Source organism: Piliocolobus tephrosceles, chromosome 20 (assembly GCF_002776525.5).
Source record: "Piliocolobus tephrosceles isolate RC106 chromosome 20, ASM277652v3, whole genome shotgun sequence".
Taxonomy (NCBI): domain Eukaryota; kingdom Metazoa; phylum Chordata; class Mammalia; order Primates; family Cercopithecidae; genus Piliocolobus; species Piliocolobus tephrosceles.
The window spans coordinates 5,069,096-5,083,179 of NC_045453.1; the positions used below are offsets into that span (position 1 = coordinate 5,069,096).

The 14,084-nt window shown below is 48.9% G+C and overlaps 1 protein-coding gene across 1 annotated transcript; it reads right to left on the minus strand.

Moving 5' to 3' along the window:
* Positions 1-1,927: 1,927 nt before the first annotated feature.
* PLAGL2 (PLAG1 like zinc finger 2) lies at positions 1,928-14,063 on the minus strand. The gene is made up of 3 exons (XM_023220409.2): positions 13,922-14,063; positions 8,239-8,612; positions 1,928-3,984 (listed from the first exon to the last, which is right to left on the minus strand). The coding sequence occupies exons 2-3, from the start codon at positions 8,496-8,498 to the stop codon at positions 2,754-2,756; spliced, it is 1,491 nt and encodes a 496-aa protein (XP_023076177.1). The 5' UTR covers positions 8,499-8,612; positions 13,922-14,063; the 3' UTR covers positions 1,928-2,753.
* Positions 14,064-14,084: the final 21 nt, after the last annotated feature.

The window sequence follows — 14,084 nt, forward strand, 5'->3', positions numbered from 1 at the left end:
AAGCATACTGAAGTGAGTTTGGGTACTGAGTCTAGGATAAGGCTATTCTTATCCTTTGAACAACCAGGCCACTAAGGCTTTTTTTTTCTCCCCCCCCCCACCCCCCAGATTTTAGGAAGGGAGGTTTAAGAAATGACTGGCTAGTTATGGTCCAACAAAAAAAAAGGTGAAGGCAGATATCATTCCTCTGTACCAGCAAAGTTCACAGTGATAGGAAAATTCCTTGTGGGTGCTGAGGACACTAAGGGAGGAGGAAAGGAAAGACAGGATAGATGGGAGGACACGGGAATGGGGAAGGCAAGGAGAAAAGACAGGAGGTGGGGGCAAGGCCCCAGTTACAAGGGTTTAAACAGTTGCTTTGCCAGTCCTATGACTTTCCCAGCATCACTTAAGGGGAGAAAGAATTCGAGGGAGGGACAGGAAAGGGCAGGCAGAGAGGAAAGGACTCCTCTAACAGCCCAGGACTTTGTATTCTGCAGCCAGAGGCTCAGTGGCCTCTGTAAACTGAGGGTGTAGGGAAGGTGGCAGTTAAGGTGAGAAGGGTTGCTGGGTCTAGTAATGAAAACCAGATACAAGGAGAATGGCAACAGCGAGTCCCAACTGGATTCTCACATACTATCGCCTATAATACAAGTCCCAATAACATGCACAGCATGCAGGAGGTGGCTGCGTACCAAGGTAGACGCTTTTTAAAATAAACCTTAATTAGTCCCTGGGACTCACTGAAACTAATTTTTAGAAGCAAATCATCTAGTCCGATTCTAACCTTGCCAGACATTTTAATGTCTGGTTTTGTTTTTCAAAAGGTATCCCAAGCTACCCTGCCTAAATCGAAACACACTTATTCCAAATTGCCTCCAATCAAGGGCTAGGGAGCTAAATTTTAAGGCTTTTACCTCAAACAAGGAGTACTGGCTTGGGCTGAAGCAGAAGCCTGAGTCCTGGACCTGCTCAGTTCCTGATGACAAACCAAGTGAACCTAGACAGAAGTTGGGTGAGGGAGAACTGGTAGGAGGCTGAGGCAGTTCCTTGGTAGTTTGTCCTGAAACCCTAGTGGAGAAGTCAGCAAGAGGCACCTACTGAGAGAAGTGCCCAGAAACTGCTGACTGCATCTGTTAAGAGTTACGAGTAAAGAGGTAGAAGTGTGTTTCTGAATCAGAGTGGAGGCGTCTCAAGGGTCCCACAATGGAGGTCCCTAAGCTGCCTCCCTTCCGTGAGTGGGAAGAGTGAAGCCCATGAAGAACTGAGATGAAGCAAGGATGGGGTTCCTGGGCTCTGGGCAAAGGCTGTACTCTCTGTGGTAGGGAGCCCCACAAGTCAGAAGAGAAGAACTGATCATTGTTGCAAGAAACCTTGCTGGATACTGGGGGAAAACTGGAGGCGGGGGCGGGGGCACAAGGAAGTAGAAGTGATTTGACGGAGAGCAGAGAAGCCTACGCACAGTGGCTGAGTCCACTGTAAAATGGAAGAGACAGAAGGGACATTGCGGATAAGGAAAATTTTGGTTTGGGACACAACAATGTACCCATAGATTAGGACTTAGCTATCTGCCCATTCCTTTCTGCAAACTCTTCTTCCAACAATTCCACAACTTCCTGGAAAAGGGACAGTTGGGAGGAAGACAAATGAAGGGCTCAGACCTCCTCCTTCGCTATCCACACCAACCCAGACTCTGCTTCCAAGACTAGTAACAACAGCTCATGATGTTCAAGGTGGGGCTAAGGGATGGGGAGGTGACGGACATGGGCATGCCTTTCATTTCTTCCCCTCTCCAGTTCAAGAGAAGGATGAGGGGGTCATAATGTACTTGGAGAAAAACAGAATTGCAGACCTGTGAGAAAACTGCTCCAATCTTCTTGCCTGTCTTCTGTGGACACTGCCGAGGCAGGCAGGAACAGATGCAGTCATGGAAGATGGCAGAGACTGGAGCAGTCCAAACTCAGTTTATTTCCCCACGGGGGAAAAATGTGACCTCAAGTGAAGAGAAGTCAGCAAGACCCGACTCCGCCTTGTAAACAGGATTCCAGTTAACACCAGGTACCAAATGGTTCAGGCTGGTGCCAACTGGAACGGACTGATGGGAATGGATTCACGGTGTGTAAACAGTGTTCACTGCAATCATTCTAAGGCTAACAGCTTGGCAAGGGAGGTGAAATGGTGTGTCTGAGGCGACTGTGTAAACGGTACCGTTGCTGGACAACACTGACTGAAAATGGAGGTGCTGGTACAGGATGCATGGGTGGGTGGGAAATAAAGGCCTTCTCTCCTGCCCATTGGTTGGAAGCAGGCCATGGAGCCAAGTGACCTTCTACAGCAGGGCCTGACCAACTGACTGCTGTGGGGTCTAGAGGTTGGGACCAGAAGGCGGACTTCTTGGGCAATTTCTCTTGAGGTCATCCAAGGTGAAACCCTCTGTGTCTCCAAGAGGCCTCCCCATTCTCCAAAGAGGAGGAGGTTCTGGCGCTTTGGAGAGAAAGAGGGCTAAGTGTGGCTCCCGATTCAGGTCAAAAAAATAAAAGTAAAAAATACCTGAAGTCCTACGGTATGAGATCTTTTCACAGGGTTGGGGCTCAAGGCTCCTTCTGGAATTGATCCTGGAGCCTGAACCCGCAAACCAAGTGCTCCATACAGACACTGGAATTTTTTTTGAACCCAGCTCTGAAAGCTCAGCTGCCTTCACGGGGGACACGGACGGGGTGGGTACTAAGGCTCCCTAACAGAGCCAAAAACTGAGCTGAGGGCCTCTGTGGGGGCTACTGGAATGCTTGGTGGAAACGAGGCAGGGTGGTGCTACTCAGGCCAGACGTGAAGACAGGAGGCAAGGAGTGCAGAGGCCCAAAGTTCAGTGGTCCCCCAGCTCCTGGGGAATCTTGAGGCTGAGCTTGCAAAGTGGTGAGCAGGGGCTGTGCCTCGGCCTGGGAGTAGCCCATGACCAGGCCTCCTGTGGCCCCAGGTGGGTTACACGGGGGCAGGTTGAGTGGAAGAAAGCCCAGTAGGTGGGAGAAGTCCACATTAGCAGCGCAGAGGGCCTCAGAGAGGTTGGCGGGGCTCTTGGCAAGCAGTGCTTCATCTAGGAGGGCCGCAGCTGCCGCCGGCTGAGGTGAGGCGGGCTGGGGTTCAGCGGATGAGAGAGACAGGCTTCCAGGAAGCTCCGCCAGAAAACTATCCACCTCCACTTTGGGCAATTTGTCGGGCAAGTATGAGGTAGATCCAAGCTGGTATTTTGGAGGGAGCTGAGCTGGGGAAGAGATAGGTGAGGATTCCAGAGGGTAGCTCATACCCATGGGCAGCGTGTTGTGCACCAAGGAGTGTGGCATGCCCGTGCTGGGCATGGTAGGGATGTGGGCACCATACATGCCCATGGGCAACATGCCAGGGAAGGCCTTGGTCCCCATTACGTCCCGAGAGGCCATGCACAGCACAGGGCTCAGCTCTTCCTTCACACTGACTGTGGAGCTGCAGCTGAGTAGGCCTAACATGTCCACGGGCTCTGTCTTGATCTTGAGCAGCTCCTGCGAGTGGCTCTTCTTGACATGACGCGTCAAGTGGTCCTTACGGCCAAACCGCTGGGCACAGTACTGGCACAGGAAGTCCTTACGGCCTGTGTGCACCACAAGGTGCCGCCGTACATCCTTACGAGTATAGAACCGCCGGTCGCAGTGGTCACAGGGGTGCTTCTTCTCCTTGGCACCGCCTGCTACCCGGCGTGAGTGGGCCTTCAGGTGCTCTAGCAGGGCCTGGGTACTCTCAAAGGTCTGCAGGCACACCTTGCAGCTGAGGTCACCGCTGCTGGCAGCATGCATGGCCAGGTGGCGCCGGTAGCCCAGCTTTGTATTGTAATTCTTACCGCACTCAGAGCAGTGGAGGGCCTCTTTGTTAGGGTCATGGGTCTGCAGATGGTTCCGCAGATGGTCCTTGCGGTGAAACATCTTATCACAGTACATACACTGGTGGGGTTTCTGGGCTGAGTGGGTGGCCATGTGCCTGGGGGTAGAGACAGGGGAGAGGGGAGAAAGCAGAGAAAGGGGAGATCACAAGGGATGACTGGACAACCAAGGTGTCCATTAACAGGAAACTAGATACAAAAACTATGGTAAAGGCTTGCAATGCAATACCAAATCAATTATATTCTACAGATATCCTTGCTTATCTGCAAAATAATGTGTACCGATATTCTTTGCAGCATTGCTTGTAGTAGCAAAAAAAAAATCAGAAACAATCTGATCGTCCAATCTATCAATAGGGAACTGGTTACATAAATTATGATAAGTCCATAAAATGACTCAACTTTTCAAAAATGAGGCTTTATGTGTACTTACAGGGAACATGCTCCTAAGAGACAGGAAGTAGAAAAAAAGCAAGGAGGCAGAATAGTGGATACAGAATAGGACTCTATGTGAAAAGGGGAAAAATATATGTACGTTTGCTTGTATATGCCTAAAATATTTCTGGAAGGATATACAAGAAACTGATACCAGTGGCTGCCTATGCAAAAAAGAACCGAACAGCTTATGGATGGGTGTCATGGAGAATTTTCATCATATAAGTTTTGATACCTTTTGAATTTTGAATTACATGGATGTACTTCGTTTTTCAAACATTATATTTAAATAATTTTAAATGATACAATAAAGAAAAAATGAAATATATCTAAACTTCCAGTCTGGTCATAGTGGTGCACGCCTGTAATCACAGCACTATAGGAGGGCGAGGCAGGAGGATCGTTTGAGCCCAGGAGTTCGAGACCAGCCTGAACCATAGCAAGACCTTGTCTCTACAAAATCTTAAACATTAGATGGGCATGGCAGCACGCACCTGTAGTCCTAGCTACTCAAGAGGCTAAGGCAGGATTACCTGAGCCCAGGAATTCGAAGTTGCAGTGAGCTATGATCGCACCACTGCACTCCATCCTGGGTGACAGAGCGAGACTTCGTCTCTAAATAAATAAATTAACTTCCTTATCTAGAACAAATTTCCAAGATATGTAGGGCTAAGTCAAAAAAGGAAGTTCAATACAGTGCATGTAATACAATCTTTTTTGAAAATAAAAAAGAAAGGGAATATACACGTTTGAATGTCTTAGGAAGGATACACAAAAACCAACCCACCAGCTGCCTTTGGGGAGAGGAACAGGGACTTCGAGTGTGAGGACCATTCACTCCTCATGGCATGCCAGTTAGTACCACTTGAACTGCTTGTCATGTAAACCAGTAACACTTCAAGAAATGTTTTAATGGTATGGCACTTCAGTGTCCCTTGGTTTACCTGATCCCATACGGTTGAAAAGTGGCTCAGAATCCAGGAACTGCAATTCACAGCTCCAGAGCATATTCAGAATCAACTCAGCACCCACTGTTTGCCAGGCTCTGTGTAAGTTGTGTCATTAACCTTGATCTCCAGACAAGGAAAGGAGTCTAAAAAATAAGGCAGCCCCCTCACCCGCCAGTTGGTAAGTAGCAGAGGCTGGATTTAAACAGGCCTTCGGAAGACCTGTGTTCAGTCAGGTACGCAACAGTTGTCTCTCTCGTACAGCACTCTGTGATCCTTTCCACCTGGAGGGTATCAAACACACCCACTGCCCACATCCCACATGTGCATGCTCAAGAATGCTCATGCCTGTGTGGGTTACTGTCAACCTCCTGTGATGGAACTGACGTGGTAATGTAGAGAGGGAGGTGCTTAGTGATCCACTGTTCATTTCCCTCATTTTGCAGGTGAGGAAACTGAGGCCCAAAGAGGTTCAGTAACTCACCTAAGATCACACAGTAAATTATATGTGATGAGTCAGGGCTCCTGCCTGCTGACCCAGGACCTTTCCTGCAGCCGCCCACTGGTAACCAGACCATCATTAAGAAAGTCCAGGCCGGGCACGGTGGCTCACGCCTGTAATCCCAGCACTTTGGGAGGCCAAGACGGGTGGATCACGTGGTCAGGAGATCGAGACCATCCTGGCTAACATGGTGAAACCCCGTCTCTACTAAAAAATACAAAAAAAAAAAAAACTAGCCGGGCGAGGTGGCGGGTGCCTGTAGTCCCAGCTACTTGGGAGGCTGAGGCAGGAGAATGGCGTAGACCCGGGAGGCAGAGCTTGTAGTGAGCTGAGATCCGGCCACTGCACTCCAACCCAGGCGACAGAGCTAGACTCCGTCTCAAAAAAAAAAAAAAGTCTAAGAAGGTTGGGTGCAGTGGCTCATGCCAATAATCTCAATACTTTGGGAGGCTATGGTGGGGGGACTGCTTGAGGCCAGGAGTTTGAGACCACTCTGCGCAACACAGGGAAGAGACTCTGTCTCTAGAAAATGTACAAAAATTAGCGGGTGTGGTGGTGGTACATGCCTGTGGTCCTAGCTACTCAGGAGGCTGAGGCAGGAGGATCACTTGAGCCCAGGAGTTTGAGGCTGCAGTTACTTATGATCACGCCACTATACTCCAGCTTGGGCAAAAGTGAGACCCTGTCTCAAAAAAAAGAAAAAAAAGAAAGCTTAAGAATATGGCCTTGACTGGAGTTCCCTTAACATACAGGAGCACACAGAGAATCTAAGCACTCCTGAGGACCACAGAACACCTGTCAAGAGAGCAATCCTGGCTACCACACTACCCTGTTGCCTATTTTAGTCCCTTCCTATTAACTGTTTTTCAGATGAGGAACTGAGGCTCTGTGGTCATCTTGTTCATGTATTTACTTGTTTACTGTCTGTACCCACTATTAAGACCATAAACCCAAGGAGGGCCAGCACCCCCATCTGACTGGCTCACTCCTCCACCACCGCTTGCACCAAGCACTGTGCCTGGTACAGAGCAAGAGCTCAATAACGTTGGGTAGATGAATGGATGGTTGGATGACTGTGCATCAGGCCAATCTACCTCATTTCTAAAGGGCAAGTTCAAGGTTCCTCTAAGGTGAAAAGGATAAAATCAAAACTGCCCTTTTTTTTTTTTTGAGACAGTCTCGCTCTGTCACCCAGGCCGGAGTACAGTGGCACAATCTCAGTTCACTGCAACCTCCTTCTCCTGGGTTCAAGTGATTCTCCTGCCACAGCCTCCCAAGTAGCTGGGACTACAGGCATGCACCACCACACCTAGCTAATTTTTAAAAATTTTTAGTAGAGATGGGGTTTTGCCATGTTGGCCAGGCTTGCCTCAAACTTCTGGCCTCAAGTGATCCGCCCACCTCAGCCTCCCAAAGTGCTGGGATTACAAGTGCAAGCCACCATGCCTGGCCCAAAATTGCTTTTGACCATGCCTGCCTGTCTTCACCAAAGCAACCAAAGCTGCTCTTCTCTATCTGCCTTATGTCAGGACTTTTACATTTAATTTCACTTTAAGTAGGGGTTCTTGGGCTTATAAGTTTCAAAAAAGCAGCTGCCCCAGTGGGCAACAGGGAGACAGACATAGTTAAATGAGTAAGTAGCAGGCTGATTCAGTAGAAGAGGCACTGCAGGACCTCTGAAGCTGTGTGACCTTGGGCAAGTTACGTCCCTACTCTGAGCCTCTACTTTAAAATTTACAGATTGGGCCAAAAGGTCTACTTCTCCTTCTAAAGTTCAAATACTGATTCCTGATTCCTAACTTCTAGCTAAAATTCTGACCATCACCTGACAAAAGTGAGGAAAGCAATATTTTAAAAAAATGTTCAGGGCTAAGTGCAGTGGCTCATGCCTGTAATCTCACTGCTTTGGGAAGCCAAGGCAGGAGGATCACTTGAGCCCAGGAGTTTGAGACCAGCCTGGCAACACAGCCAGACCCCCATCTCTACAAAAAATTAAAAACATAATCAAGTGCAGTGGTTCAAGCCTGTAATCCTAGTTACCTGGGAGAATGAGGTGAGAGGATCACTTGAGCCCAGGAATTGGAGGCTGCAGTGAGCTGACTGCACCACAGTACTCTAGCCTGGATGACAGAGCAAGACTCCCATCTCTTTAAAAAAAAAAAAATTCAAGGCTGCCTGACATTGGCACCCAGATCGTTACTAAGAAGGTGTAAGAAGGCCGGGTGCAGTGGCTCACGCCGGTAATCCCAATAGTTTGGGAGGCAACCCATCAGATTCTGGTGTCTGAATCAAGCAATCTGAATCAATTTTTAAGAGAGTGACTTCAACTGTTTGGCATTCAGGGTATACTTGTAGGACAAATAAACCTCCACTCTTTTGCCACAGATTAAAAACCCACTCTAGGCAGAGTCTCTGCTTTTTCCCTCTGGGAACCTCAGGGCAGGAAGAGATATGAGAGTGTCACCTACCTATACAGCTTGTATTTGGAAGCAAAAGCCTTGCCACAGTGCAGCTGAGGGCAGCTATACGGTCTCTGCTCTGGTTGTGGAAGGGTGTGAGGCCTCAGCTTCTCCCCATTTGAGAAAGGTGTCCCCGAAATTTCACATTGGCACTTCACTTGACTCTCCGCCTCCCGGCCCCGAGGCCTGGGAACTAGTTTCCAGCCCACTTCCTCCTCCTGCTTTGCATCTTGAATCCAGGGGGGGACGCTGGTGAAAAATGTGGTCATGGCAAGGCTAATGGCAAAGGGCCATGTTATTGAGAAAGCCTCTCCATCTGCTCCACACAGTCTCTCAGCTCTGTCACAGCCTCCAACGCAGCTTTCAGAAAACAATCTCTTCACCTGAAACATCAGAACACCTGGTGTTAGGGAGCCCAATATCATGAGAACATGGGCTCTGGAGGCAGACAGATCCCGTTCCAATCCCAGCCTTTCCACTTAGAAGCTGTGCGACTTTCAGCCAATTACTTACTTCCCTGAGTTGTTTCCTTATTTATAAAATGGGCATAATAATCTCTGAAATTGTAAAAATGTTTTGAGGATTACATGAGATCATGAATATAAAGCATTCAGCAGAAGGCTGGGCATCCATTAAGTCCTTAGTGGTAGCTACTATTACTAGTACCATTTAGGCTAATAAGAAACAAGATAAACTGAAGAACCAAAAGCCCCAAAAAACTTCAAACTTTTTCTTCTGGACCTCACTTTTATATCCTTCCCAATGAACCCAGAGATAGCGGTTCCTCCTTCTCATTACCCTGGCACCTCCTCGTCCACTACTTTCCACAATTCTCCTCCTCATGGAGGTGCTAAGGAGCAATAAAATGCCCAAAAGGCAAGAGAGGAGGAAGGGGAAGTCTCTACTTAGGAAATTTACATCCTGGATAGTCAGCCCTGGTACCAGATGTGTTTCTTAGCAGTGCATCAACATCAGGAGGGTCTGTCTGGGAAGGCAGCAGCAGATTCCTAGCATTTTCCCTAAACCAGGACTGGTCCCATCCTGACCACCACCACTTCTTTGGGTCTCTGTCTCAGGGCCCAGACCATCCCTCTTTCGCAAAGCCTGTCCAACACCCCAGGTGCTGAGGGGCCCCTCCTACGGGCCCTCAGAGTACATATGCACATCTCTATTAGAAGAAGGTAGCAAGCTCACATTGGAATTTACTTCTCTCCACCAGCCTGATTATTTGAGGGCTTGCATCATCTCTCTTTCATCTCTGTATACCTAATATCTAAAAAAGGAACCTCAACTTTATTTCAGATAAGTTAACTAGTCACTGAATGCAGGCTGATCTCAGGGACCAACCTATGCCCAGGTAGTTCTGGTTTAAACTGGGTTCGCAGCCATTCCCAAATGGGGAGCCAAAATCTTAAAGTCTGCTTCTTTCTCTTGTTGAATAGAAGGGGAGATGTGCAAGGATGATACAACTCCTTTCCGGATACCAATCCAGAGGAAGAGGATGTGAGTTACCACACTGACTCTCAAAAGGGGACGAGACCCACATTCATACTCCCGAGCTTACCACAGGTTACCAACCACAATGCAACCTGCTACAACAGGGGGATTCCCTTTGAAGAGATCATGTCAAAATTTGATCATGAGGCTTTTCCATGTGAAGAGAGAAAAAGGGGTGTCTGGGGATTATCCACGAGAATCTGGGGAGGGCTGTAACTGCACAAACTAGCTGTGGGCCACAGAATGCTTGCTCAGCCCATTAGCACCTGCTGCTTACAGTGACCATTCATCCAACAGACTGGCCGTGAACAAGATGATGGGATCAGCGGGTTCATGCCCCAGAGAGCTTTGCTCATCATTAACATGAGCTACGTCCTGTTCAGGAACCATTCCTCTTGTGGAAGAAACACTGCGATGTAATATGATAAACATGTCCCCATCATGAGTGTAGATTTGTCTAGAAAGATCTGCACTAAGGTGGCTGCATTTTGCATGAATCACATGCTGAGGAGGGGTAGGTAGCACTAAAAACCAGTCCCACTTCAGCCTTCGAGTCATTATGGCATATGTGCCCGCTTCACTATAAACCTCAAAGGCCTGTGACGTCTGGCTTTCATTGTTTAAGTCCCCTCCTCCTTTGCAAGGGTGGAATTACCTGTAATACCAGCGATTACTATGCACCTTGGAATTGAGCAGAGAGTGTGCCCGAGTGTGCATGTTTAGATTGGAGGGAATTACCCCTACCTTCAAAGTCAAACTCTACTCCCCCTTCATTTTGAAATCATGCACCTCAGCCTCTGGAAAGTTGGGAATGGCAGCCAGAAGGAAACAAGTCACATCAGTTTAGCTGATGTGAGAGAGGAGCCTAGCCCTGGAAACTCCACACAAACTCAGAAAGAGAACATGACGTCCCCACCTCCCACACGTCCACCTCATCTGTTCTGAACAAGCACAAACAAGACACAATAATTTAGTAGGCTGCTACTGAAACAGTGAGTAATGGGCTTCTAGGAAAGAAGCTGGTGGTGGCTAAGGAGCTTGTACTGATAGAACCAAAGGAGGAAAGCAGCAGCCATGTGCTCACCTTGATCTGCTTTTAATGGAGCTATGTCTTCACAAAGAGCCAACACCCTGATCCTACTCTCCTACACTTTTCAAAAGGCACAGGAAGTCCCTACCTACAGTCACCAGCAGCCTCTTGGATAACTAAAGCTGCTAGTGTTACCTATGAACCCTTTTGGGGATCTAGTCTGTCTCTCTTTCTGCCCTTTGTCTGCAAACTCCTCTGATTCAGAAAGATTCCTGGGTTTGTCTCACACAATCAGAAGGTCTGTTCCTTCAGACTTGTCCTTCCTCAGCAAAACTGTGAAAGAATTCTACTTCTCTTTCAAAGCTGCTCTTCTGGTCTCACATTTTAATCTTAACGACTATAGACTACAGAGAAGCTGACAGAACCTGTTTCCATAAAACAAACACAATCCTTCCCAGTTACTGGCATAACTCAGTATATTTTCAGCCTAAGATTCTTTCTAGTGCCTGATCTGAAAGGGGAAAGAACCTTGGACTTGCTATCAGAAGAGCTGCCACTTACTAACTGGGAAACCATAGGCAGTTTACTTTATTTCTCTGAACCTCAGTTTCCTTAATTTCTAAAATAGGGATTTATTTTCCTTACCTGTAAGATTCGTATAGAGGATTAAGTGAAATAATACTCTGGAAAGTGGCTGATACAAAATGTGTGCTGAATACACGCAGTGCCTTCTCTGAGGTCTCAGCTGTGTCTGCCTCTTTTTCCGCATGAGGCCTGAGTAGTACTTCTTTTTTTCCTCTTTAATGTTACTTCTCAGGCCTCAGAGTGAGTTTCCTTCCTTTCCCAACATCTCCCCCAGAATGCAGTCTTCCCCTTTTCCCTCACAACTAACCCTCGGCACATCCCCTTTAAAGAGCCCTTTACTTTACCTCCCTCTAGGCACCATCTCCTGGGCCAGAGTTCTCTCTTGAGCAGACAGCCACTTTCCTATACCCTCTCCTATTATTAGGGCTCCATATCCCAAACAGGAATGTGTGCTAAAAACTCTGTATGGTCCTCTTTGGAAGCTGAAACTGAGACATATTTCTCTCCAGTCTGTCCATCCCCTGTTATGTGCCATGATGCCTGCTGCCCTCTGATGAAACTATAGTTTTTATGGTGTTACATCATTTCTATAGAAACTGCGTTCTTTCTCCATTATTAGCCTGTTTCCTCATCTGTAAAGCTAAAAATACTTACCTCACAGGCTTGCTGTAAGGATTATTTTAGTGACGTATGCAAAGGGTTCAGCACAGGGCTTGGCCTGCTAGAAGTACCCAACAAAAGAGAGCTATTATTTTTGTCTTTGTATTGAGTTGCATGTTTCCACCTTCTGCTACCACACTCAAATTCTCCTAACTCTCCCCTAAAAAACTGTTAAGAGATAACATCCCCGCACAAGGAAAGGGTTAATCTTTGAGTGTTCTTAACTAAAGAGACCCACAGAGGATTAACAGCTCCACTTCAGTGACTACCCTAAAATAGCTTTTATCCTCCTGCCCAAGAGTTACTTGGGGATCTGAAGAACTCAATTCAACACCTGCCGGAGGAAATAGACCCGGAACGTTCCTTGGGGTAGAATCTTCCCTAAAGCAGAACCCAAAATAGCAACTGGGAAATTATAAATAGACTTAGAGGAAAGAAAAAAAAAAACAGATCCTGATCTCGGAACCAGAAACAAATCCTAAAGACACACTGGTTGGCTGGAAAACAGTGAGAAGAGGGAAAATGGGAATGCTGTCGCCCCCTTTCCCCCGCCCACTCCAGAGTGGTGGGAGAATTAAATTACAGGGAGGCTGGAGAGTCTCAATGACTTGCATCATTCCAAGAAACATCAAACAGGATTAACAGGGGTTGGATTTACTCTCAGGCTGCTAATTCTTCTGTCAGTGTAGATGGGCCCTCTTTAGAGTCCCTTTGATTCACTATTTCCTCAGATTCCTGCTGCCTCCCACTCCTGGGGAGGCCTTGAACAAATGGCTGCAACTCATCACAACCCCATTTTCATGGGGAGAAAACCTGATTCGACACCCCCGCCCCCAATCTGGTGGCCTCACTTTAGGAGAGAAGGGTTAGAAACCCAAGGCCAGACTTACAGTCCCATGGCTGACAGGTGGAAAAACACACAAGCCAGGAGACAGGCTATGCTTGCAGGTGAAAGCACCGATTCCCCTACACAGCTGTCCCCATATCCTCCATCTAACAGGGCCCTTTCTCCCCACCAAGATGGGCCACAGCCTGGTCCCAGACCAGCTTTTAGACTACCCCACTGTGATGTGGGAAAGGTTCAATTTCCCCGAGCCTGGGAGAGATGGAGAGTAGATGAGGGCTGGAGAAGCAAGGGAAATTCAGGGAGAAGTCTGGAGGGAGTCTCCGGGATGGGAAGGAAGAGCGAGGATGGGAAGGAATCGTGAGCAAGTTTCCTGGGTCTCTAAGGGATCCCCACAAGAATGAGATGGGGGATTCTAAGGGTTGGAGGGTTGGGGGGTTGGGGATAGTCAGAAGTGAATCCTCCGAATTTCAAGAGGGTCTCAAAATGGGTAACGGTACGGAAGATGTCGAAAGCTTGGGAGTATGGCCACTGAGGAGGGAACTACAGGTGGGGCTTATCCGACTTCTCCAGACCCAGATATTTGAGGGAAGCCTCAAAAGGGGTTATGTAAGTCTGAAAAATGAAACAGGGTACGGAGCGGGCTATCTGGAGCAGCAAAGGGGGTTATGTGGGTCTGGGTAGGCGTGTCGGAGGGAAGGAGCAGGTGCAGCTTATCTGCGTCCCCCAGACCCGGGTCCCTGGTAAGGTCAGCGGCGCGTTATCTGGGTCTCCAGGGAGCCTGGGGGTCGGGAGTGGGGGTCCCTCAGGACTGCGTCTCCAGGTCTCGGAAGGGAGGGGACCAGTGGCTTCCTCGGGTCCCCCAGACACAGGTATGGGGTCCAGGGAGAGTTTTCGTCACCCCAGGGCCTATCTGAGGCCGGGTTGGCGCAGACCGGGCCCCGGATCGGGGGTGTGGGCGACCGCGCTGAGGGGCCCGAGGGGCACCGCCGCTCCGGGTACAGGGCGCGCGGACCCAGCGAGACGGCCTCCCGCCCCGCTCCCCGCCGTCCCCTGGGGCTTTCGCCGGCACTCACCGCGCTCGGGGCCCCGCGCTGCGGGCCGGGCCGCGCTCGGGCTCCGCCAGGCCCGCTCAGGCCCCGGTAGTGGCGGCGGTCGGGCCATTGTGCGGTGCATTGTGGGAGCCGCGCGAGCGGGCGCTCGGGTCGTGGAGGGGGCGGTGCCGCGGGATCTCTATGG

Bases quoted from the DNA above. Each gene is read 5' to 3' on its own strand.
- PLAGL2 (XM_023220409.2), bottom strand. From the start codon at position 8,498: ATGACCACATTTTTCACCAGCGTCCCCCCCTGGATTCAAGATGCAAAG. The intron at 3,985-8,238 runs GTAGGTGACACT...CTCTACCCCCAG, and splicing joins TCCAAATACAAGCTGTATAG to GCACATGGCCACCCACTCAG.